The 20302-nt window shown below is 42.9% G+C and overlaps 1 protein-coding gene across 3 annotated transcripts in view; it reads right to left on the reverse strand.

Annotated features, from left to right (window-relative positions):
- Window positions 1-20302, reverse strand: part of Lim1 (LIM homeobox 1) — a 66554-nt gene that overhangs the window by 37564 nt on the left and 8688 nt on the right. The window contains exons 2-3 of one of the 3 annotated variants that reach the window (XM_018017011.2): window positions 7064-7259; window positions 5070-5296 (exon numbers count right to left, since the gene is read on the reverse strand). In XM_018017011.2, coding sequence (XP_017872500.1) covers window positions 5070-5296; window positions 7064-7259 — 423 coding nt within the window. Of the gene's footprint in view, window positions 1-1382; window positions 1573-1596; window positions 3938-5069; window positions 5297-7063; window positions 7260-20302 lie in introns of those variants that run through there. The other 2 variants (XM_089476017.1, XM_089476016.1) reach the window with 2 other exon arrangements.

Here is a 20302-nt window from a genome sequence, read left to right on the forward strand (position 1 = left end):
GTAGGCAGCTGGCCGGAGGGTGGGCACACGCAAGGTGGCCATAAAGTTTTTTTTTTTTTTTTTTTTTTTTTTTGAAGCAATGACCAAAAAAAGAGGCGAAAAAAACCGCCACATAAAATACAACAAACTGACCGAAACGAGCAGCAGCGACAACAACAACAACAACAAACAGTTGCTGCCACAGTTGCAAAAACTGAAACTGCAAATAAAAATAGTCCCCCCGAACGGTCAACAGCAGCAGCAGCAGCCGGCAGCAACAACAACCAGAACACAAGCACCCAACAGAGTGAGAGAGAGAGTGAGTGAGGGAGAGTGGAAGAGTGGGTGAGTGAGAGCCACAGAACCACACATAAGCCACATACTATATATTATGTGCACCGCCAAACGACAACCGTAAATCTGCGGTATTTTTCATGTGGCCATGAGGCAACAGCAACAACAACAACAGCAACAACAACAACAATGGTCAATGGCAGCTACGACAGCCTCTGGGCCAAGTTGGTAAGCTGGAAGCTGAAAGCTGTAAACTGTAAGCTGGCCAAAAGGGTCGGCTTGAACTTTGCCATTGCCGTTGTGCACTCTTTAATGTGGCCAGGATTTGGCTTTAAAGAGACAACAGCAACAACAACAACAACAACGACTACAACAACAACAGCCAGTCAAACTGTTGACTAAAATATTATTGTTTTTGTTGGTCAGCTGCGTCAATTGGCATGCTCAGAAATATTTGTTGTAATTTCATAAATAAACCAAATATATAATAATAAATATAAACAATTGGCTAACGATGTGCGCGACTTTTGAGCTTAACTGTTAAGCTTAACACTCGTGTCGTGGCTAGCATATGCAAAGAGAACTCTTGTGATTATGCTAGAGCTGAGTCTTGCTAGTCTCTCTAAAGAGACTTGGAAATCCTGCACAAATACGAGATATGTGAGATATTAAATGCTTGCTTTATTTTTACTAATCTTTTGCGAACTAAAACTTCATTCTTTAATTTGATTCTCTCTCTCTCTTTCTCTTTTATTCAGTTTCTCTGCGTCGCTCTTTGTCTCTGTCGCTTTTTGCCCGTCTTTCGGTCTCTTAGAATCCTTCACATATTTCTTCTTTCTCTCTTTCCTTATATCTTGTTCTTTCTATATATATCTCTCTCTCTCTTTCACTCTTTTTACCTTTCTCTCACTCTCTCTCACATTTTGGGTCTTTCTAGTTCAATCTCTCTCTCTCTCTAACTTTCTAGTCTATAAATGTCTTTCATAAATTTAACTTCTTTTCGGTTTCTTATCTATGTGGCTTATCACTTGCTCTCCAGCACTTGACTTGTTCTCTCACTCTCTATCCCTCTCCGTCATTCACTCTCTCTCTGCCTCTCTCTCACTCACTTTATTTAGTTTCCTTCTGTTCTTTTCATTGTTTATCGCTCGGCAAACAGTTTAATTTATATGACAAGCCATAAATTCACGCTTCAATTTTTCATTTCATCGATACTTCTTTTGGTGTTTGCTTGCATTATTATTCGCTATAGCTGTTCCATTTAGTCGGCGGTGCAATGCGGCGTATACGCAATTGGCTTAGTTTCTTTTCGTATCTATTTACGTTTTGTCTACGCACTTTCCGACGGCATTTTTCGCGTTGCATTTAGCGCCGCTTTTCCGTAGCACTAAGTGAAAAATCCGTTGCACGTAATTAACGCAATTAAAATCAAAACATTAATGACCTACGCTCGGTGCCAGGACGTCGACGCCGGCGTCGGCGCTGGCGTCGTCGTAAGCGTTGGCGTCAGCGCTGGCGCTAGAGCCCTCGTACACGTGAGCACACACACACACACACATACAGGCAAGTGGCAGCAGCGACGTTGATGCTGTCAACAATTTGGCCATCGTAACGCAAAAAATGTCCGAAATAAAATCAAGCCAAAATATTCTCAGCACAGCTGCTTAATGTTGTTTAATTGCCTGCATGTGCGTGTGTGTACGCGTGTGTGTGCGTGTGTGTGTAAGGCGCCATAAAGCATGCCTACTTATTGGGGCAGCAGCTCTCAGCCAGAAAACAAAAGGCAAAAAACAACCGAAAATGAATATAAAAATACAGGCAAAGCGCAGCCATTTTGTGGCTGAGCGCAAGGCAAATATTTCAGCCAGCGCTGCCAGCGTCGGCAGCGACGTCGCTGCGCAGACGCCAGGCTGCAGCGCCCCTGCGATGCGTGCGAGTGCGCAGCTGCCAGGAGAAAGCTGACAGAGCTAGCTCGCGCTCTCGCTCTTGCTCTCACTCTCACTCCTTCTCGCTGTCCTTCTCCTTCTCTCTCTCTCTCTCTCTTCCTTTCGCTCTCTTTTGAGTTCGGCGCTCGGTCGCCGCTGGCGTCGCCGTTGCCGTCGCTGCTTTCCCCAAGCAGCGAGCAGCGCCAACAAAAATGGCAGCGTTGAAATATTTAACGCCGCTAAGTATGCTACGAAAATATATCCCAAAAGCCACTGCCAGCAACAACAACAACAGCAACAGCAGCAGCAATTGCTGTAAAATTTAAAATTATTGCAGCAACACGAAAAACAAAGATGATGAAAATGAAAATATTCTGCGGCAGCCAAAAAGGAAATGCGAGGCGTTGCTGCGTGTGACAGCAGTCACCGACTCGCTCGCTCGCGCGCTCTCTCTCTCTCTCTCTCTCTCTCACACACTCTCTCTCTCTCTCTCGCTCACTCTATGCGTGTGCTCAGCATTTAAAGCTTTAATTGGCCCCCATAATTATGTCGCTCGGCAGCAACAACATTAAAGCAGAACCTTTAAGCTACAGACGGCTCTGAGCCCGACTGCCTCAGCCAGGGCCGTGCGAGGCCGTGCGAGCCGTCGTCTGCCTTAGCCAACTCTGCTTTTTTGGGCTTTAAAGCGAGCTGCAAAAGTGAAAACGATTGCCAGGCAATTAAAGCAGCTGCAGACTCAAGTGAATTCAGAATTCAGAATTAATTTGTTGGCTTGCATGGAAAACAAAATATATAGAAAATTGACTGGATATATTTCAGCATCGTAGTTTTTTCTTTCACTATTGTAGGGTATGTCAGTGCTCCCTAAGATAAACAGCCAATGTTTTCGCTCGCAAAGGTCAAAGCTAAAAATATTTGAAGCAGATTCAAAGTAAAGCCAAAAGGAAATAATTTCGATTGGCAGACAGAGAGAAATGGCTGCTGTAAATAGGAAAAGCTATTTGATTTTCTGTCGATACATATACATTATATTTTATTTATATATAATATGCGCCACATTAGCCAGTTTGAGCTTAAGAAAAATCGTTTCACATATGCAAACAAAATGCTTTTAATAAAACACAATTTATTATTGCTATTTAAAACGCTTTACGAATTTTGTTGAACTTAAGTCAACTTGAAGTCAAGTGTCTGACTGTGTGTGTGTGTGTGTGTGTGTGCGTGTTTGTTTGTGCGTGTTTGCGTGGTATTTCTATGCATGCGCTTTGCGTATTGTGTAAATATTTGCCAAGCATTTAGCTGCAAATGCTTAAACGTTTGCTGAGTAACTTCAAAAAAAAAATATAAAATAAAATAAAAAAATCAAATGAAACAAGTAAGAAAGCTCTAGTCGAGACTGCTCGACTACGAGATCCCCTGAACCCTTGGAGCAATAGATATTTCAATAATTTTTCGCGTCTTTCAGCTTACACAAGAAACACGCACACACACACACACACAGGCATACATACACACACACGCATACAGACACACGCATACATACACAAACGCATACACACACACATACACATACACACACACATACACAAACACATACACACACATACACAAACACATACACACACAAACACATACACACACAAGCATCCACGCATAAACGCATGGGCTGCAGTGTGCGCTTACTATGAGAACTTAATTGCTTAATAACTTTTATTGTGGACATACGATCTTCATGAAACTTTCAGATTATGATTATAACATGTATATGCATGTAATTGCCAAAGCACAAGTCTCTAGTATTTGAAATACGCTTTTTACAAAAGTGAGGGTGAGGGGGTGAATTTAAGGGTGGGGGGTAAATTTTAACAAAAACCGAAATTGTATAAATTGCATATAAGCATGCATTAAAAATTTGGAGACTTTAGCAATAAAGGTGTAGAAGATATAATTTTATAACTGGTTTTCGATAAGGTTTTTTATCGATAAAAAAAGATCGGGATGAGTTATCGAATTTTAATGATAAACTTGATATGCGCGCTGTAATTACGGACATTTTAAAAAAAATTTGAAGTCTCTAGCTCTTATATCTTCTGAAATCGACGCGTTCATACATACGGACAGACGGACAGACGGACAGACGGACAGACAGACGGACAGGGCCAAATCAACTCAGCTCGTCACCCTGATCAAGAATATATATACTTTGTGGGGTCTGCCACGCCTCCTTCTCCCTGTTACATACATTTCAACAAAACCATTATACCCTGATTTCCCATTGAAAATGGGTTCAGGGTATAAAAAGAAAAAAAATATACAAAATAATTCAATGGCAACAAAGCGAATTAACAACAGCAACAACAATGCCGGCCACTAATATCAAGAATTAGAATAACAAGCTTAAAGTTATTCCCACGATAATTTGAATGGCAAATATTTCTATATCAAACTATAAACAATTAGTGCAAACAAATGCAGCGCCACGCGGCGTTGGCTAAAAATTAAAATATTTGCACAAAGCAGCGGCAACAGCAGCAACAGCAACAACAACTATTGCAAATTGCGCCTAAATATACCCAAAGCGTCAACAGCTATCCCCTCGATCCGCCCGTTCGCCCCTCGCCTAGCCGCTGCAGTGTGTTTTGTTGCACGCGTCGTATGCGCAATTTTGTATTTATAGCTGATATCATTAGAGGCGAGGCGACCGCCCCATCAAAAAAAGAAAACAATGGGCAAAGCTTGATGCTGGCCCATGGAGCACATGGAGCGCCTCATCTCGCCCCGTCCCGCTCGCGCGCCCTGCAGGCGCAATTAGCATAGATGAGCCCCCAGCGAACGGAAGAGATTTACGATTTTCGGCCGGGCCGCACTTACCGCTCAGCGAGTTGTGGCCGCAGGATGGCGCCTTGCCCAGCAGATAGTCGTCCTTGCAGATAAACTTATTGTCATCCAGCACGTAGAGCTGCTCGCCGGTGCTCAGCTGCTTGCGGCAAATGCAGCATGTGAAGCAGTTCAAGTGGAACACCTTATCCCTCGGCTTACGCACCAGGTCCGAGGGCGCAATCCCTTGACCGCAGCCGCTGCACTTGGTGCCGTAACGTCTAAGCGGAGAAGCGGAGAAGCGGAGAAACGGGAAAGATAAGAGATTAGTGCGTTTGGTTGAATGCTTGATACTGTTGACTTATTTAGCAGAGCTTCTGGGAACGATTAAGCTGTTGCTATAGATATCTATAGCAAGGAGAAAGTTATTGGCAGTTGGATTAGCCGGATACTCTGAATGACGGAAACAGCCTATAGATGAAGTAACTGACAGATTGTCTGATTTACTAAGTGAATGCTTAGTAGTGTAACTGAATGAATGACTGATTCATTAATTGACTGATAAACTGTTTAACTGACTGATTTATCAACTGTAATACAGCCTGATTGATAGAGTTGCTGACTGACTGAAAGAGTTACAGACTTATTTAGTTATGATCTGATGGACTCTCTGGTTGTGGATCGTATAGCTGAATGATTGACCGCTGATTAATCTACAGAGTCATTGACTGATTGACTGATTGATTGATTTAAATATTGGACTATCTGATTGGCTAACAGACTAACTGACTGATCTATTGTTACTGACTGACTGATGGATTGCTAATAATAATAATATCTGATGGATGATTGGCCGATGGCCTGAATGACTGATGGCTGACTGGCTAATAGCCGTAGACTTGACCTATAGACTTATTTATTGATTGATTCATTGAGCTGATTGAATCATAGATTTGGATTGTTGACTTACTGATTGATGGATTGAACTGATTGAATCGGAGACTTGAACTATTGACTTATTGATTGATTGATTGATTGATTGATTGACCAGATTGAATCGTAGATTTGAATCATTGACTTAGTGATTGACGGATTGAACTGATTGATTCATAGATTTGGATTGTTGACATTTTGATTGATTGTTTGAACTGATTAAACTTTCTGATTTACTAAGCACAGCTCGATTCCTTGACTCACTGACTGAGTGATTGATTGATTGACTAATTGAATGACTGACCAAGTGAATGATCCACTGATTGATTGACACTGTACAGTACTGATTGATTACTTGCTGTACAGGCCAAGCCCTCAGACCTAAATGGCTTTAGGGCAAATTGATAGGAATTGACTTGAAGCCCTTTTTCCATACTCGCTCAGGCCTCAACTTAAAGCTCAGTCACTACAGTTGCTGTGTAGCTCTAAAGCTCAATAGTCTCGATTCTGCTTGCCAGCGACTCTTGCGCTTCAGCTAAAGTCACAAAAGATGCAAATGAAATGACCTGGAGCTGAATTGTGAATGCGTTTGCTGATAGCTGGCGACGAGTCTTGGCTATTATTGTTGTTGATTGGCTGTGCCAGTGTCCGGAGTGTCCAGAGTGTCCGGAGCTAACCATTGCCCATTGTGCAAGGCCCTTTGTCAGCTGCCAGTTGGCAATTGGCAATTGGCAATTGGCAGTTGGCTGTTAGCAGTTGGCAGTTGGCAGTTGGCAGCTGCATTTGATTTCATTTGATTTGTGCAGGTGTTTTGCATGTTAATTGATTTCGCTTCTCATTTCATTTTGCTGCTTCTTCTTTTGTTTTTTTATTTTTATTTTTTATTTTTTTATTTTCAATTAGAAAATTTTCTATGCAAAGTGAAATCAAATGGAAGCGCACAAAGGACTCTTGAGCCACAGCCAAAGGGTCCAAGCGTTGCTGAGCCGAGCTAACGTTCAACACTTGACTTTTATTCATCAGATTGATTGCTCTGGCTGGTTGCTTTGCTGATTGATTGGTTCGAGCTTTGATTTAAATGGCTGTCGCCAGTCAAGGGTCGCCAGCTCACTCACCTGAAGAAATCGTTGCGACAATACAGCTTGGACTCGCGGCTGAAGCATTTGTCTGTCAGGGGCTGCAGGCACTCGCAGCATCGCACACAGGACGCGTGCCAGGCTCGTTCCAGGACATTCAGCAGAAATTTGTCCAGTATCGGCTTATTGCAACCGGCACAAGGATCGCCCACGCCGACCGGCGGCTCGCTGCGACCTGCAAAGCAAATGCAAATGAATCACAATATAGTCGATGATTGTTTGTACGTAAGAGTAAAACTATCAATATGAGAGAAATAAATGAAGTTCTTAACAGACGATTAAACTGTTTAATGGGAGAATATGTGCTTCCCTCTCGCACTTGAACAGAGGAAAAGCTTGAGATTTGAGCAAAGCAATTTGCAGGAGCTGTTTACGGGCATTCCCTGCTCGAAATTAGCTTCGAGTGAAAAACGAAACTCGAGTGCTATTGTTGACCTTTGTTATTATGTGCTCTCTGTCCCTCTTGCTCTCCCTCTCACTCTTGACTGTTGAGCGCTAAAATCCTTTGAGGCGCAAATTAGCACCTCGCAGGTGCCTCAAGTAGAGGAGGGAGCCGGACGACGGACGACGCTCATTAAGCTTGCACATGTGTGCGTGTGTGTGTGTGTATGTGTGTGTGAGTGAGCAAATGAGCAATGCTTGTCTGAGCGCAAACATTTGACGTGCACTGTGCACGCAACGCATATAATTTACAAATGCACAAAAGAGAGAGAGAGGGAGATAGGGAGGGAAGGAGAGAGAGAATAAGTGAGTTAGAGAAGCAGGGGGCGTGGCTATGGCTATGGCCAATCCTCAAAAAAAAAAAAAAAAAAAAGAAAAGCAAAACAACTTAGACAAATTTGGCAAACGCACACAGTGGCAGCACCCGAGGGCTGCCCACTCATTTGCACCTTTTTCAAACAGAGTGTCCGACTGAGTGGCATATTTGCGCACAAGTGAATAACTTTGAATGGTGAATGGGACTGCTTGCTGCTGGCTGCTGGCTGACAGCTGAAGTTGAAGCTGAAACTTAAGCAGAAGCTAAAGCTGTAGCTATAGCTGGAGCTGTAGCTGGAGCTGTAGCTGTAGCTGTAGCCGAGGCTCGATTTCACCCTGCGGCCAGTTGGGGCTGCCTTGGCTGAGCTGGGCGTGGCGCACACCCCGATAACTGCAACCGTATAATGATAGACGCCAAGCACGGCCCGGGGGCTGAGTCGCCAGCTTGCCAGCTCGCCAGCTGAGGAGAGACCATAGTTCACCAAGAGGTTCCCATCTCCAACTGCTGCCTCTCTCCGTCTCTCTCGTCTACTGGCTCTGCTTTTGGCCGCTTCGGTCAATCAGTCAATGGGCAAAAGGCAGCTCCGCTTTGCGTTGGCCAAAAATGCAAAGGAAAAAACTTGCTGCACCCACGGGGCATATTTAAGCCGGGACCAGAGCTAATATATGTATAGGCGGAGGCGTGGTCATCATCATCATCAGCAGCAGCAGCAGCAGCAGCAGGAGCAGCAACAGCTCCACATTCAGGTAACAGACCGGTCAGACCGTTCGACTGTCTGTCCGATTGTGTGCGTGTGTGTGTGTGCGTGTGCGAAATGTATTTTCATTCAAAAAGTTTTGCACTTTATATGCCCAGGCAAGCGGAATGAGTCAAGTCAAGTGCAAAGGGCTGCCAAGGCAGAAGGGCACGGCCTCACATCCTGGCTAAGCCTGGTGAGAAGCAACTCCAAGCGAGCGCATTAATAATGCTATTAAAGACAAGTTTCGCGTTGCTCATACGCCCCGAGTGTCAGTAGCCAAAATGAATGAATGAATAGGTGAGCCAGCGAGCGACTGACTGAGTGAGTGTGTGAGTGAGTGAATGCTTGGACAAATGATGGAATGAACAAGCTGACAAACTGACAGCCAGCGCTCTCTGCATTATAAATGAGCGACTGACACACTGATTGATTGACGAATTGACTCATTCTGCAAGCAAAGAGCGGGCGAGCCAGATCCAGAGCCACAGACCCGAAGCCAACGACAGCCACAGCCACAGCCACTCCAACTTGGTCGCAACGTGGAGGGGGGGAGCTGTGTGAGGGGGCTGGGCTGGTGCTGTGTACCAGACCTCGCATATGTCAAAATTGACGGATGTTATCAATCATTTTATGCCGCTGCAGACAATTTTTAATGAAGGTTATAGACGTTTATAGACAGACGGACGGACAGACAGACAGAGAGTTCGACCGCAGCAGCAGCAGCAGCAGCGGCAGCAGCAGCGGCAGCAGCAGCGACAGCGACAACAGTTGCTGCAGTCCGTAAGACGTTTTGGCCCAGGTTAAACGGTTGCTTCGCTACATCATCATCTTCATCAACTCGCCCCAGCGAGCAGCCGCATTTGTTGCCTTCGCATTCGCATATTTCGGGGCGTTTACGTTGGCTGGCAAACTTTGCGAATTGTTCATAAAACAGCAGCAGCTGTTCCAAAAAAAAATTAAATAAATAAAAAGAAAAGTAAAAAGAATTCTCTTAACGAGCTCAAAGAGTTTACGTTTCGATAAGAAATGTTCTGGGAATCGAGCATCGTTTGTTGATGAATGGAGAGTTTATAGCGCTGACTATATAGAAGCAACTCTGCAGATGCTAATCGATGTATCAGACTCCACTCGAAATGATCTCTATGGGAACTCATGCTCTTTGCATTGGGGCAGAGCATTAACAATTCGCTATGAGCTTCTGTTTGCTGCCGGTTGTTGTTTGTTGTTTGTCGGCTGTCGGTTGTCGGTTGTCGCCTTTGTCGCTGCCTTCGTTGCTTCTGGCGCGTTTTTAAAACGCGACAAATTGTTGTTTGCAGACGCCGCCGTTGCTGTTGCTGCTGTTGCTGCTGCTGCTGCTGTTGCCGCTTAAGTGTCGCAATTTAAATATTGTTGAGTGCACTTTTGGCTACCGTTGGCCATTTATTTTGCGCTGAAATTTATGTAACGATGTGGAAAAATTGCCGCTACTGCAGATGCGACAAAGGCGGGACGAGACGCGGCGGCGGTGTGGCACGATGAGGCACGAAGTCAGCTCTAGGCAACGGAAAGAGCGTCCAAAATTCACTGTCAACAAAATGATTTGGTGTCTCGCTCGCACACACACACGCCGATATGGCAGCTCCCCTTCGGCGTGGCTGTCTCGCTTGCGCGCTGTGTGTGAATGGCAATCGCAATCGCAGGTTCATGGATCTCTTTTGGCCACTGTGCAGCCATTGACCGCTGGCAAGGAGAATGAAGCACGTACAAAGCATTTTGCACAACATTTTCCGCGCTCAACAAAGGCCAATAATTGTGTGTCCAGGCAGCCGAGTCGACTCCCAGAACCGCACAGACCTAGCTGCATTTATAATGCAGCAGCAGCAGCAGCAGCAGCAGGTTCTTCATGGCTCGCTGGGTCGGGCTGGGCAACACCCAAAAGGCCAGCCCCAAAACACAGCAAGAGGCAGCAACCATGGATGGACGATAGCAGCAGCAGCAGCAGCAGCAGCAGCAACACTAACAGCAGCAGCTGCCTGACCAAAACAATATATAAGTATACAATAGCAACTACAACAGCAGCAGCAGGAGCAGCAACTTTTTGCTTTGGCTGCGGACTGTGAAAAATTCATTCGACATCAGCGCAAAAAAATCTGCCTCAGCTTCAGCTTCAGTTTCAGCTTCAGCTTCAGCTGCAGCTTTAGCTTTTGTTGCAACTTGGGCCAAAAAGCACTTGTGCTGCAGCGGTTGCCTGCTGCGCCATGTTGGTTACGCCTATTGTATAAATCTCCACCCAGCCCGGCCCAGCTTACCCCTTAGCCCAGCCATCGCCTCCTTGCCCCCTTATAAAACGTGACTAAAATGTTAAAGCCACAAGAAGGAAAATCCAAACCAGCAGCCGTCGCTCAATCGCAATCATTATTTTTTTTCTCTCCCTCTGCCGCTCTGCCACTCTCCCTCTTTCTCTCTCTCTCTCTCGCTCGCTCGCTTTTCTTATGCTCTTTTCCGATAGCAAATCTTATGCAAAAATCCGAATGGAAATGCAGGCAGCCCACAAAAAATGAAGAAAAAGAAAAAAAAATAATAATAATAGAAAAAATACATAGAAATGAAAGCAAAGCAGAAAAGTGAAAGATATGGTGGTTGACAGCAGCGGCGCGCTCTACCAGTAGCATTTTGTGGTTATATGCGGCGTATGCGTAATGCCGTTTGCCAGCCAGCCGCAAGACGGCCAACTGCAAACTGCAAACTGCAAACTCGGCGCTGGCAAGTGATGTTTTCTCTTTTCTTTTTAGATTTTGGCTTTTAGCTATTTGCGAATGCTAATGAGGCACCCAAAATGCTAGGCACACACACTGAGCCAAAGCTGCAGCTGCAGCCGCAACCGCACTGCACTGGCAGCTGGAGCGACGGGCAACGGATTAGCAAAGGTGGCTTTAAGCAGTGGAGAAAAGCGGCGCATGAAAAGAGCTATAAAATAGTGAATTACGGATGAGGTCTTAGAAGCACGAATCTTAAGATGAGGAGGAATAGGAATATTTTAATAAGTATGAGAATCGAATAGAAGAGTTGCTCACTCGGTAAGCTATTACAAAACCCTTCACTCTCTCTCTCTCTCTCTATTTCTTTTACTCTTCCTCGCTGTCTATCGATATGACTTCGCGTTTATGTTTGCTTCTCTCTCTCTCTCTCTCTCACTCTCTCTCACTCTCACTCTCTCTGTTCCTATATTTCTCTCTCTTTCTCTCTATCTCTATTCCTTTATATCTCTCTATGGCTCCCTTTATATCTATAACTCTCCTTAAGCATGATTATAATTATATGTATCTATCTCGCTCTCCCTCTCTTTTACTCTCTCTCTCTGTCTCTCTCTCTCTCTCTCTCTCTCTCTCTCTCTCTCTCTCTCTCTCTCTCCCTCTCTCTCTGACTCTCTAGATCTGACTCCATCCCCATAGCTCTCTTTCTTTATCTTTAAACTCATCTTTATCTGTCTCTTTCTCTCTTTGTCTCTCTCTTTCACTTTCTCCCCCTCTTCATTCCTCTTTCTCTCTAAGTCTTTTGCAAAAGCTTTCCAAGTTTCTTTCCTCTTCAAACAAAAAAATAAAAAAAATCCAGCCAAAAAGTTGAAAACTTTCATGATAAGCTATACATGATATGGATTATATATACCAATATATGTACATATGCATATGTATGTACATGCATGTATGCGTGCACACTACTTGGTCACATAAAGACATGCGTTAACGTTAAAGAGCGCTCGTAAGTCTTTATGGGTCTCTGGAGGTGTTGTCACCTATCAAAGTGAATGCCTGCTTGGCATTTGCCTTTCTCCATGAACTGCGCCCTCGTCCCGTTTCAAGCATCTTGTGATGCGGTGCCGACGGTTTTTCTCTCCTCTCTTTGCATTTCTTTTGGGCCTTGGCTACTTGAGCTGCTATTTTTAATGCGATTCGCTGCGCCTGATTTGACATTTTGATTACATTCAGCGCGAGGGCTACGAGGGCATAAATAAATTAGTAGCTCGCTAGCACACCTATAAGGTGTATTTATATATACTAAATATATGTACATATATATACTAAATATATGTACATATATATATATTTACATATATATCTACGGAAAATCCATAAAGTATATTTAATGTTGCGTTTCACGCGTCTGAGCTTAAGTTCGTCATCGTCTTAGAAGTCAATGTTGTTGTTGTTGTTGTTGTTGTGTTGTTGATTTGGTTCGCTTGAAATATTTATACGAATCTAACACCTATTTCTATGGCCTTTTCTTTTCTTTCCTTTCTCTTCCTCTTTCTCGCTGTGCCGCTCACATTAGGCTGGTTAACATTTTAATTACATAATTAGCTGCGATTTCGTCGCAAATATTTTGAATATTTATGAAACAGTAGTCGAGCTATTCTCAAAGCTTTCAAGGGGTTTTAGCTGTTTTTCAGAATTTGATTGGACTAATCTATTCGGAAGGCAGACTGATTTATATTGGAATACAAATCACAAACCAGAACCAGATTCAGGGCATAAAATACTTTGCCATCTTGATTGATCTATTCGTTGATATGGAAATATGGAACTATATCATTAGAATCAACTATCAAGACATGCTTTGAATACATTCCAATGGAAACGGCACGAGAGGTCGATGCTTTTAACACATGCCATTCGTCATATAATTAAAACTCTATTTATAGAATTTAGATTTATCTATCTAGATTGCATATTTATATATATAGTTCGATTTCTAGGTTAGTATTTAAATGTCGGTATAAATATATTATTATAAAAACTTGCCACATAGCAGATAGCTTTATGTAGATATATCTAAATATATTTATACATATAAATATCATATATATCATATATAGATTTCAATATAGCTAGACTAGACATCTGACAACTTTCCTATAAACATTTCTACATTTATCTACATTTCTATACATCCATATATCTATCGATTATATCTAGATTCCTATGAAAATAGATTCGCAGTTGTTGTTCCATATGTTTGTTTGCTCCAAATATTCGCAGCTCGCTTGCTTTAAGAATCGTTTATCGATATAACATTTTAAGCAGTTGTCATTGCAAGGCAATCAAAATGAGTTGAATGTTGTATTATATGCATATTTATGTATGTATGCATATGTATGTCTGTATATATGTATATGTGCATTACTTGGTTCTTTGCTGCATTGTTTTTCTTTTGTTTTGCTTATCTTTTATCTCTTTCTTAGCCACTTGTTCGTCCAACTCTCTCGCTCTCTCTCTCTCACACACTCGCTTACTCTCAGCTTTGAATGCGCCTCAGCCATTTTCGCCATGTAAATTTTATATTTATATTTTGCTACATACAATCTCTCTCTTGTTGTTGTTATTGTTGCTGTTCGTGTTGCTGTTTTTATTTTATGCGCACACAAGATACAAAATACGCCTCTTTTTCTGTAACTCATGCATATAAAGTATCTGCTAGATACACAAGCGCACAAAGCGACATGAAAGTGGCTTTGCTTTGTTGTTGTTGTTGTTGTTGTTGTCGGAGTGCAGAAGGAGGCTAGGTGGAGAGGAGGCCTCGCTGCAGCAAAGGAGCAGCTCCTCCTCGCCAGCTGAAAGAAGGCGGCGGCAGCCAGAAGCAATGGCCATTGCCATCGTCGTCTCCATCGCGAAACTGTTTACTTTGCCATTATATTTCCAAAACCAAAACCAGTGGGGGCTGCCAGTCAGCTACCCCCATGCCCCGACCCGCCTGAATCCTGTGCCAGGGCAACAGCAACAAAAAAAAGTATATACATATATATATGAAGTAAAATAAAATAAAAGTATCTGCAGCTATCGCTCTTTGCCTATCAGCTGCCTTATATATCTGGCCATGCCCGACCGACTGTCATTGCCTACCCCCCAGCTCCGGCCCCTTCCCTACAACAGACAAACAAGTATGTTGTTGTTGTTGCTGCTCTGCATTAAAATTCATGTTGCGTTGCAAAATGTGAATGCGAGACAGCCGAGCAGCAGGGGAAAGGCCAGCAAAGCAGAGCAAAAACAAGACAAAGCGAGCGAAAAGAGTGAGCGTGGGGGGCGGGGGGGCGTGTGGGCGCACACACACAGCGTCCCAGTGCAAAGCCTTAGCTGCTTGGCATTGAAGACTTTTTGCTTTCCAGCTCACTTGATGTCCAACGTTGTCTGTCGTCTGTCGTCTGTCCCTTGACTTCCCCCTTGCTTCTTCTTCCCCGAGCAGCTGCGGACTCAGCAGGTTGCATGCAGCGCTCGGGTTTTTGTTTGATTTGTGAAAAGCGGCTTATTGTTGTTGCACGATCAGTTCGTCAACATGGCCATTAGCATATCCATGGCCAGTCACATTACCATACTCCATACATTGCACTCCATGATCCATGCTCCTTATACTCCATACTCCATGTCCCATATGCCCATTCCCATTCCCATTCCCATTCCCATTCCCATTCCCAATCCCAATCCCATGCTCATTCACATTCGCATTCGCATTGCCATTCCCATTTTCATTTCCATTTCCATTTCTCTGGCTCTCATCTTCATAGCCATCAGTCTGGCTGCCATCGTCATCAACATTGTCGTCAGAACGCACAGATTTTCATTTTTATAGGCTCGAGAGTTTTTTGTTTTTTATTATTTTCTGTTGCGTCCACATCAATGGGACGCAAGGCACTCTGTCTCCCTCTGACGACCTCTCTGTCTGTCTGTCTGTCTGTCTCTCTCGCCAGCACGGCTTTTGGGTGGTTCAGTGAAATGCGCCCACTCGTTTCATGATTCGCGTGGCTGTCGTGTCGTTGTCTCGCCTCGCTCGCTCGCTGCGCCCTCTCGACCAGCCACCCACCCGCCCACCTGCCCCATGTCGAGCTCGTCCGTGCCGTGGCGCTCGTCCTGCGGCTCGTCCTGTTGTGGCTGTTTGCGTTTGTCAGCAGACAGATAGCCAATGATAAGCCTTAGCGTATGAGTGATGTGCTCCTGTCCCGGCCTAAGCTGCCCTGTTCCAACCACCACCCTGTGCAGCCCGCGTGTGCAGCCACCCCCACGCAACCGCCCAACCATTCGATTGTTTCTTTTGGAAGATGGGCATAGCCCAAGTCCTACATACATTCATATTGAAATATATGCGTGGCCTTCAGTAAAGTGCGAATGCTGCTGTCAAACTTAGCTGGCAGTTTAACAGGGGCATGCATTTCAGTTAGTTGCTTGCTGATTAGATTAAATTTGGGACGGGTTGTCATCAAGTGTTATGGGACATCATAAGGACTTTCAGAGACGGTTCACATGGATTGCCAAAGAAAGCTCTCATCGATTTCAAACTCACTCATGAAACTACATAAATAAAATATAAGTAATATTTGTAATTTTCATCAGCTACATTAAGATATTTAGTTAAGTATATGATGAATGATGAATATGAAATTTAATAATAATGAAATTTACCTATCTATCTATATATCCATATATCTGTCTATCTATCTATTAATATTACTATTATTATTAATTTTTTTTTAATTATTATTATTATTATTATTATTATTATTAAAAAAAATTTTTTTTTAAAGATATAATATAGTTTTATTGCAGCTTCGGCAGAACATATACTAAAATTGGAACATTATTATTATATTTTTCGTTAATATGATGGTATTATTATTCTTAAAATTATTACTATTATTATTTTTATTATTATTATTATTCATATTACTATTATTTTTTTATATATATTGTCATCTATACAATTTTATAATAAAAACTTTTTTTTAAACATCAAATGAATAACCCAAATAAATTTGTCCAAAAAAGATTTCAGACTCGCGTAAAGCTTGCTAAATGCACAAAAAAAAATCCCTGTTTTTTTTATGAATCCATTGCAACAATTACATTATTTGTGGAATGTCTGGGCCAGAAGCGAAGCCCAGCCAAAATCCACAGACGTCTGCCAGCCATAAGCGACGAAGCTGTCGACCCAATAGCTCTGGCTCCTAAACCACATCACCCCTCCCTCCCCCTCCCACCGTTCACCATGCCTTTCCCTACCCTTCTCCTGCTGCTCTTAGAGTGCTGCGGCTGATGTCGCTGACGTTGCTTGTTTATTTTGTTAATATCAATGGAGTTGCGGCTGTGCAGGCAATACCCTTTGCACACACACACGCACACACACACATATGGCCCACACCCAAAAAGCTGGCAATGTTTGATGTGGTCGTTGAGGTTGGCCTGACATTGCCTATCGGTGCAATATATAACTATATAGACATATATATATTTCTGATTTATGTATACACATATATATATATATGTATATATAGCATATATGAAATCTATAGCTGACTTTTGTAGTGCTGCTGTTGTTGCTCTGGCAGCCGCTTGGAGCAGCCGCATTGATTGATTTTAAATGCTTTTGGTGTTGGCGATTCATTTAAAATTTATGTATTTGTAAATTTGCATTTTTCAATATTTAATGTGGCAGACATTGCTGCCACACGCACATGCACACTGCCAGTGCCACTGCCACTGCCTCGACTGTTCCTGCCTCTGCCCCGCCCCTAGCCATTTAGCTGAATGACTTTGGCAGCGCTTAATGCGATTAAAGGTTTAAAGTTTTGTGCCAAATAAAGCGTACGGCCCAAACACTCAGCCACGACCAGCCCCGCCCCCCAAACCCGCCAACTTGCCCCCAAACTATTGTAGCTGCTTCATTGCCCCGGCTGCAAAGTGCATTTCGTTAAATTTGCAATTGCAAATTTTGGCAATGGGCTGGCTCAAAGCACAATGCCAGATGCGATTGTAAAATGCTTTGATTTTCTAACTGGCCTAACCACAACAACAACAGCAACAGCGACAACAAAAGCAACAACAACAACAGCAACAACATCATTGAACCATTTACTTGGTAACATAATATTATGTTATATTCTAATTATGAACGCCTCCGACTCTGTATGCATATGCTTCTTTCTCTCTCTATCTCACTCTCACTCTCACTCTCTCTCTCTCTCTCTCTCTCTCTTTCTCTTTATATACACTTTGTTGTGAAAGTCTTAGGTCTTGCCTTTGCCTTGGCTATTTTGCCTATCAAATGTCTTTTAATTGGTTTTCACATTAATTTTGCAAATTTATTGCTTTTAAGTGTAGAGCCGCAGAGCTTCCACCGCCCTCCGATTAATGCCACCCCCCGCCTGTGCCAGCATGCAGCAATGCAATTAATAATAAACAACATGTGAGAAATTTGTTATGTGACTTTGACAGCCCAAATGATATTTGAAATCAACTCTCAAAGCGTTCAGCCGGCTGACCGCAAAACTTTGGTCCAAAACATTCAATTGCCCTGCAACGCCTGATTGCTTTAGGAATCCCCAAAGCCCCCCGCATCAGCCCACCCACCGCTCTCGCCCTCTCTCTTTGCAGCCCCTATTGCTGCTGCCCCTGGCCATTAGCTTCATAAGCTGCCGCAGAGTTGGCGATAAGCGCAATTTATGCGCTGCTCTGATTCTGGAATTCGGTTTGCTGACTTTCGCCCAAAGTCAAACAGTCGAAAAAAAAAGTTAAGCACACACACACACACAAACACACCCAGCGAGAGGGAAAATTTCGAAAATAGGAAAGTACTGAAAATACAGAATGTTCTTATCAGCATATCTCGGGTTCACTCGGGCGATTTTGTGACAAAGCATTAACCTTGACTGCGGCTATGCACGTAGAGCTGAGCAACCCTCAGAGGGCTGGAGCTGGAGCCGTGGACTCTGCTTAGGGTGGCAGAAGTCAACACAGAAACATTGCCTTATCGGCACCAGCATCTGGAGCAGCAGCAGCAGCAGTAGAAGCCGCAGCAGCCAGCCGCTAAATCTTGCCCAGCTGCCGTTAACGGCTTCGATTGTGCACTGAGCGATAGAGATAGGGAGTGAGAGAGAGAGGGCTATCTGATTACAGCACTTGCAGCCAGATATATAGAGCACAATAGAGATGGCAATAAATTTTGCTTGTTGTAGTTGAGTGCAAGAAATATGCAAAAAGATTTTTGTTTTTCATGAAAAAAGCTATATTTATGGCTGACTGACCAAAGAACATTTAACTAAATTTTTAAATAAAAACAAAGATTTGCTTTATTCAAAAATTGAATAGCTCAGAAGAAAGTGCTACATCCTTTGGAGCTCATTCCTGTGTATGGGAATTGGAATTGGTAAAAGAGTTAGTGGAGTTAGAGTGTTGAATGATGATGGATAGATGATAATAAACTGATTTTAGAATGTTTACTCATTAATATAGATAGATGATATGATATACAGACTAGTTTTACTTTGAAGTTAGACTTTATCTTGATATATAAATACATATACAGTATAATCCGGTTATTACCGTACGGTTATTGCGACGAAAATTCTGGTCCTCAGTAAAACCTATACGAGCAAACTTATACGGTTATAGCTTCTTCCAGGTATGTCTTCCAGGTACCCTTGAGCGTTGTTATAAACGGACTCTACTGTATATAGTATATATAATATCCATATTCACAATACTTCAATATACCAGAGACAATCTGCACTAGTCTCACTACTCTTAGAGCTTCTATCAGTAAAATAACTGCGCGTATCAGGAGATCCTAAGCTGATCCTGACAAGTTCAGGCGAATTTCGAGTTCAACCACTTTATAGTTTCCTTAAATTTATAAGGCTCATAGATTTAGGTATTTCTCGTGTTTTGGCGTTTCACAAAGATATTGCTTCTTAGGCATTTGCCACGCCTCCTTCTGCCTATTACATACATTTTCACAAACACATTTTATGCTGTTTTTCCAATGGGTCCAAGGTATGAAAATTTACACTAAATTCTCAATAGTTGCTTATGATATAGGATATGTAACATAAGTAGGATATATATAGCTAATGTTTAAGTCCAAGTTAGTTTCGATTTCATATTAATAAATGGAATATATGGCTGACTAAGCCGAAGTTCAGTGCTGAAATCAATTTGATTCTGTGTTGGAGATTGAGTCAGTTTGGCTCGGTTCGGTTCGGTTTGGACTCGGTTCGGTTCGATTTGGGTTAGGCAAACGTTGCGTTGCAATTCGCCATGGTTCGTTGCCAAACAAATTTCACGTTTACGCTGCTCTTCGGTAATGACGACGGCATTGCCGCCCGCTGCTTCTTCTTTCAATACAAATACACACACGTACACATATTAGTATGTGTGTGTGTAGCTAAAGATATATTCATATACATATACATATATAGTTATTTTCGTGTGGTTTGTGCTGCGTTTTGAAGTTTTGCCGCAAATGATTTGGCAACAACAACAAAAACAACAACAACAGCAACAACAACAGCAACAAAAACGAGCAACAGCCGCGACACGTGTATGCGCGCGATTTTGATTAATTAATTTGCATATGAGTATTAAAAAGTAAAAACGTGCCTTCAGTTGTTGCTGTTGTTGTTGGTTGTTGTTGCTGCTGCTGGTGATGAGAGGGCGCCTGCAACATGTTGCTGTGCGGCGTGTCAACAACAACGGCAACATGGGACGTCGTGCAGGCAGCGAATGCCTATAAATACCATTTGCCGCCAAGTTTATAATGCAGCCATAATCAAATTAATAAACGCACAATAAAAACGCATAACAAATTGCCGCTCATTGAGATCGAAGCGGCGAACAAAAGGCGGCGAGAGCCGATTGCCCCGAGATCTTCAACAAATGTTGAAAAGCAGCAAAGCGAGAACCGAGCTAAAGCTATTCAGATG

This window comes from Drosophila arizonae, chromosome X (genome assembly GCF_054131065.1).
Source record: "Drosophila arizonae isolate 15081-1271.41 chromosome X, UAZ_ARI_1.0, whole genome shotgun sequence".
Taxonomy (NCBI): Eukaryota; Metazoa; Arthropoda; class Insecta; order Diptera; family Drosophilidae; genus Drosophila; species Drosophila arizonae.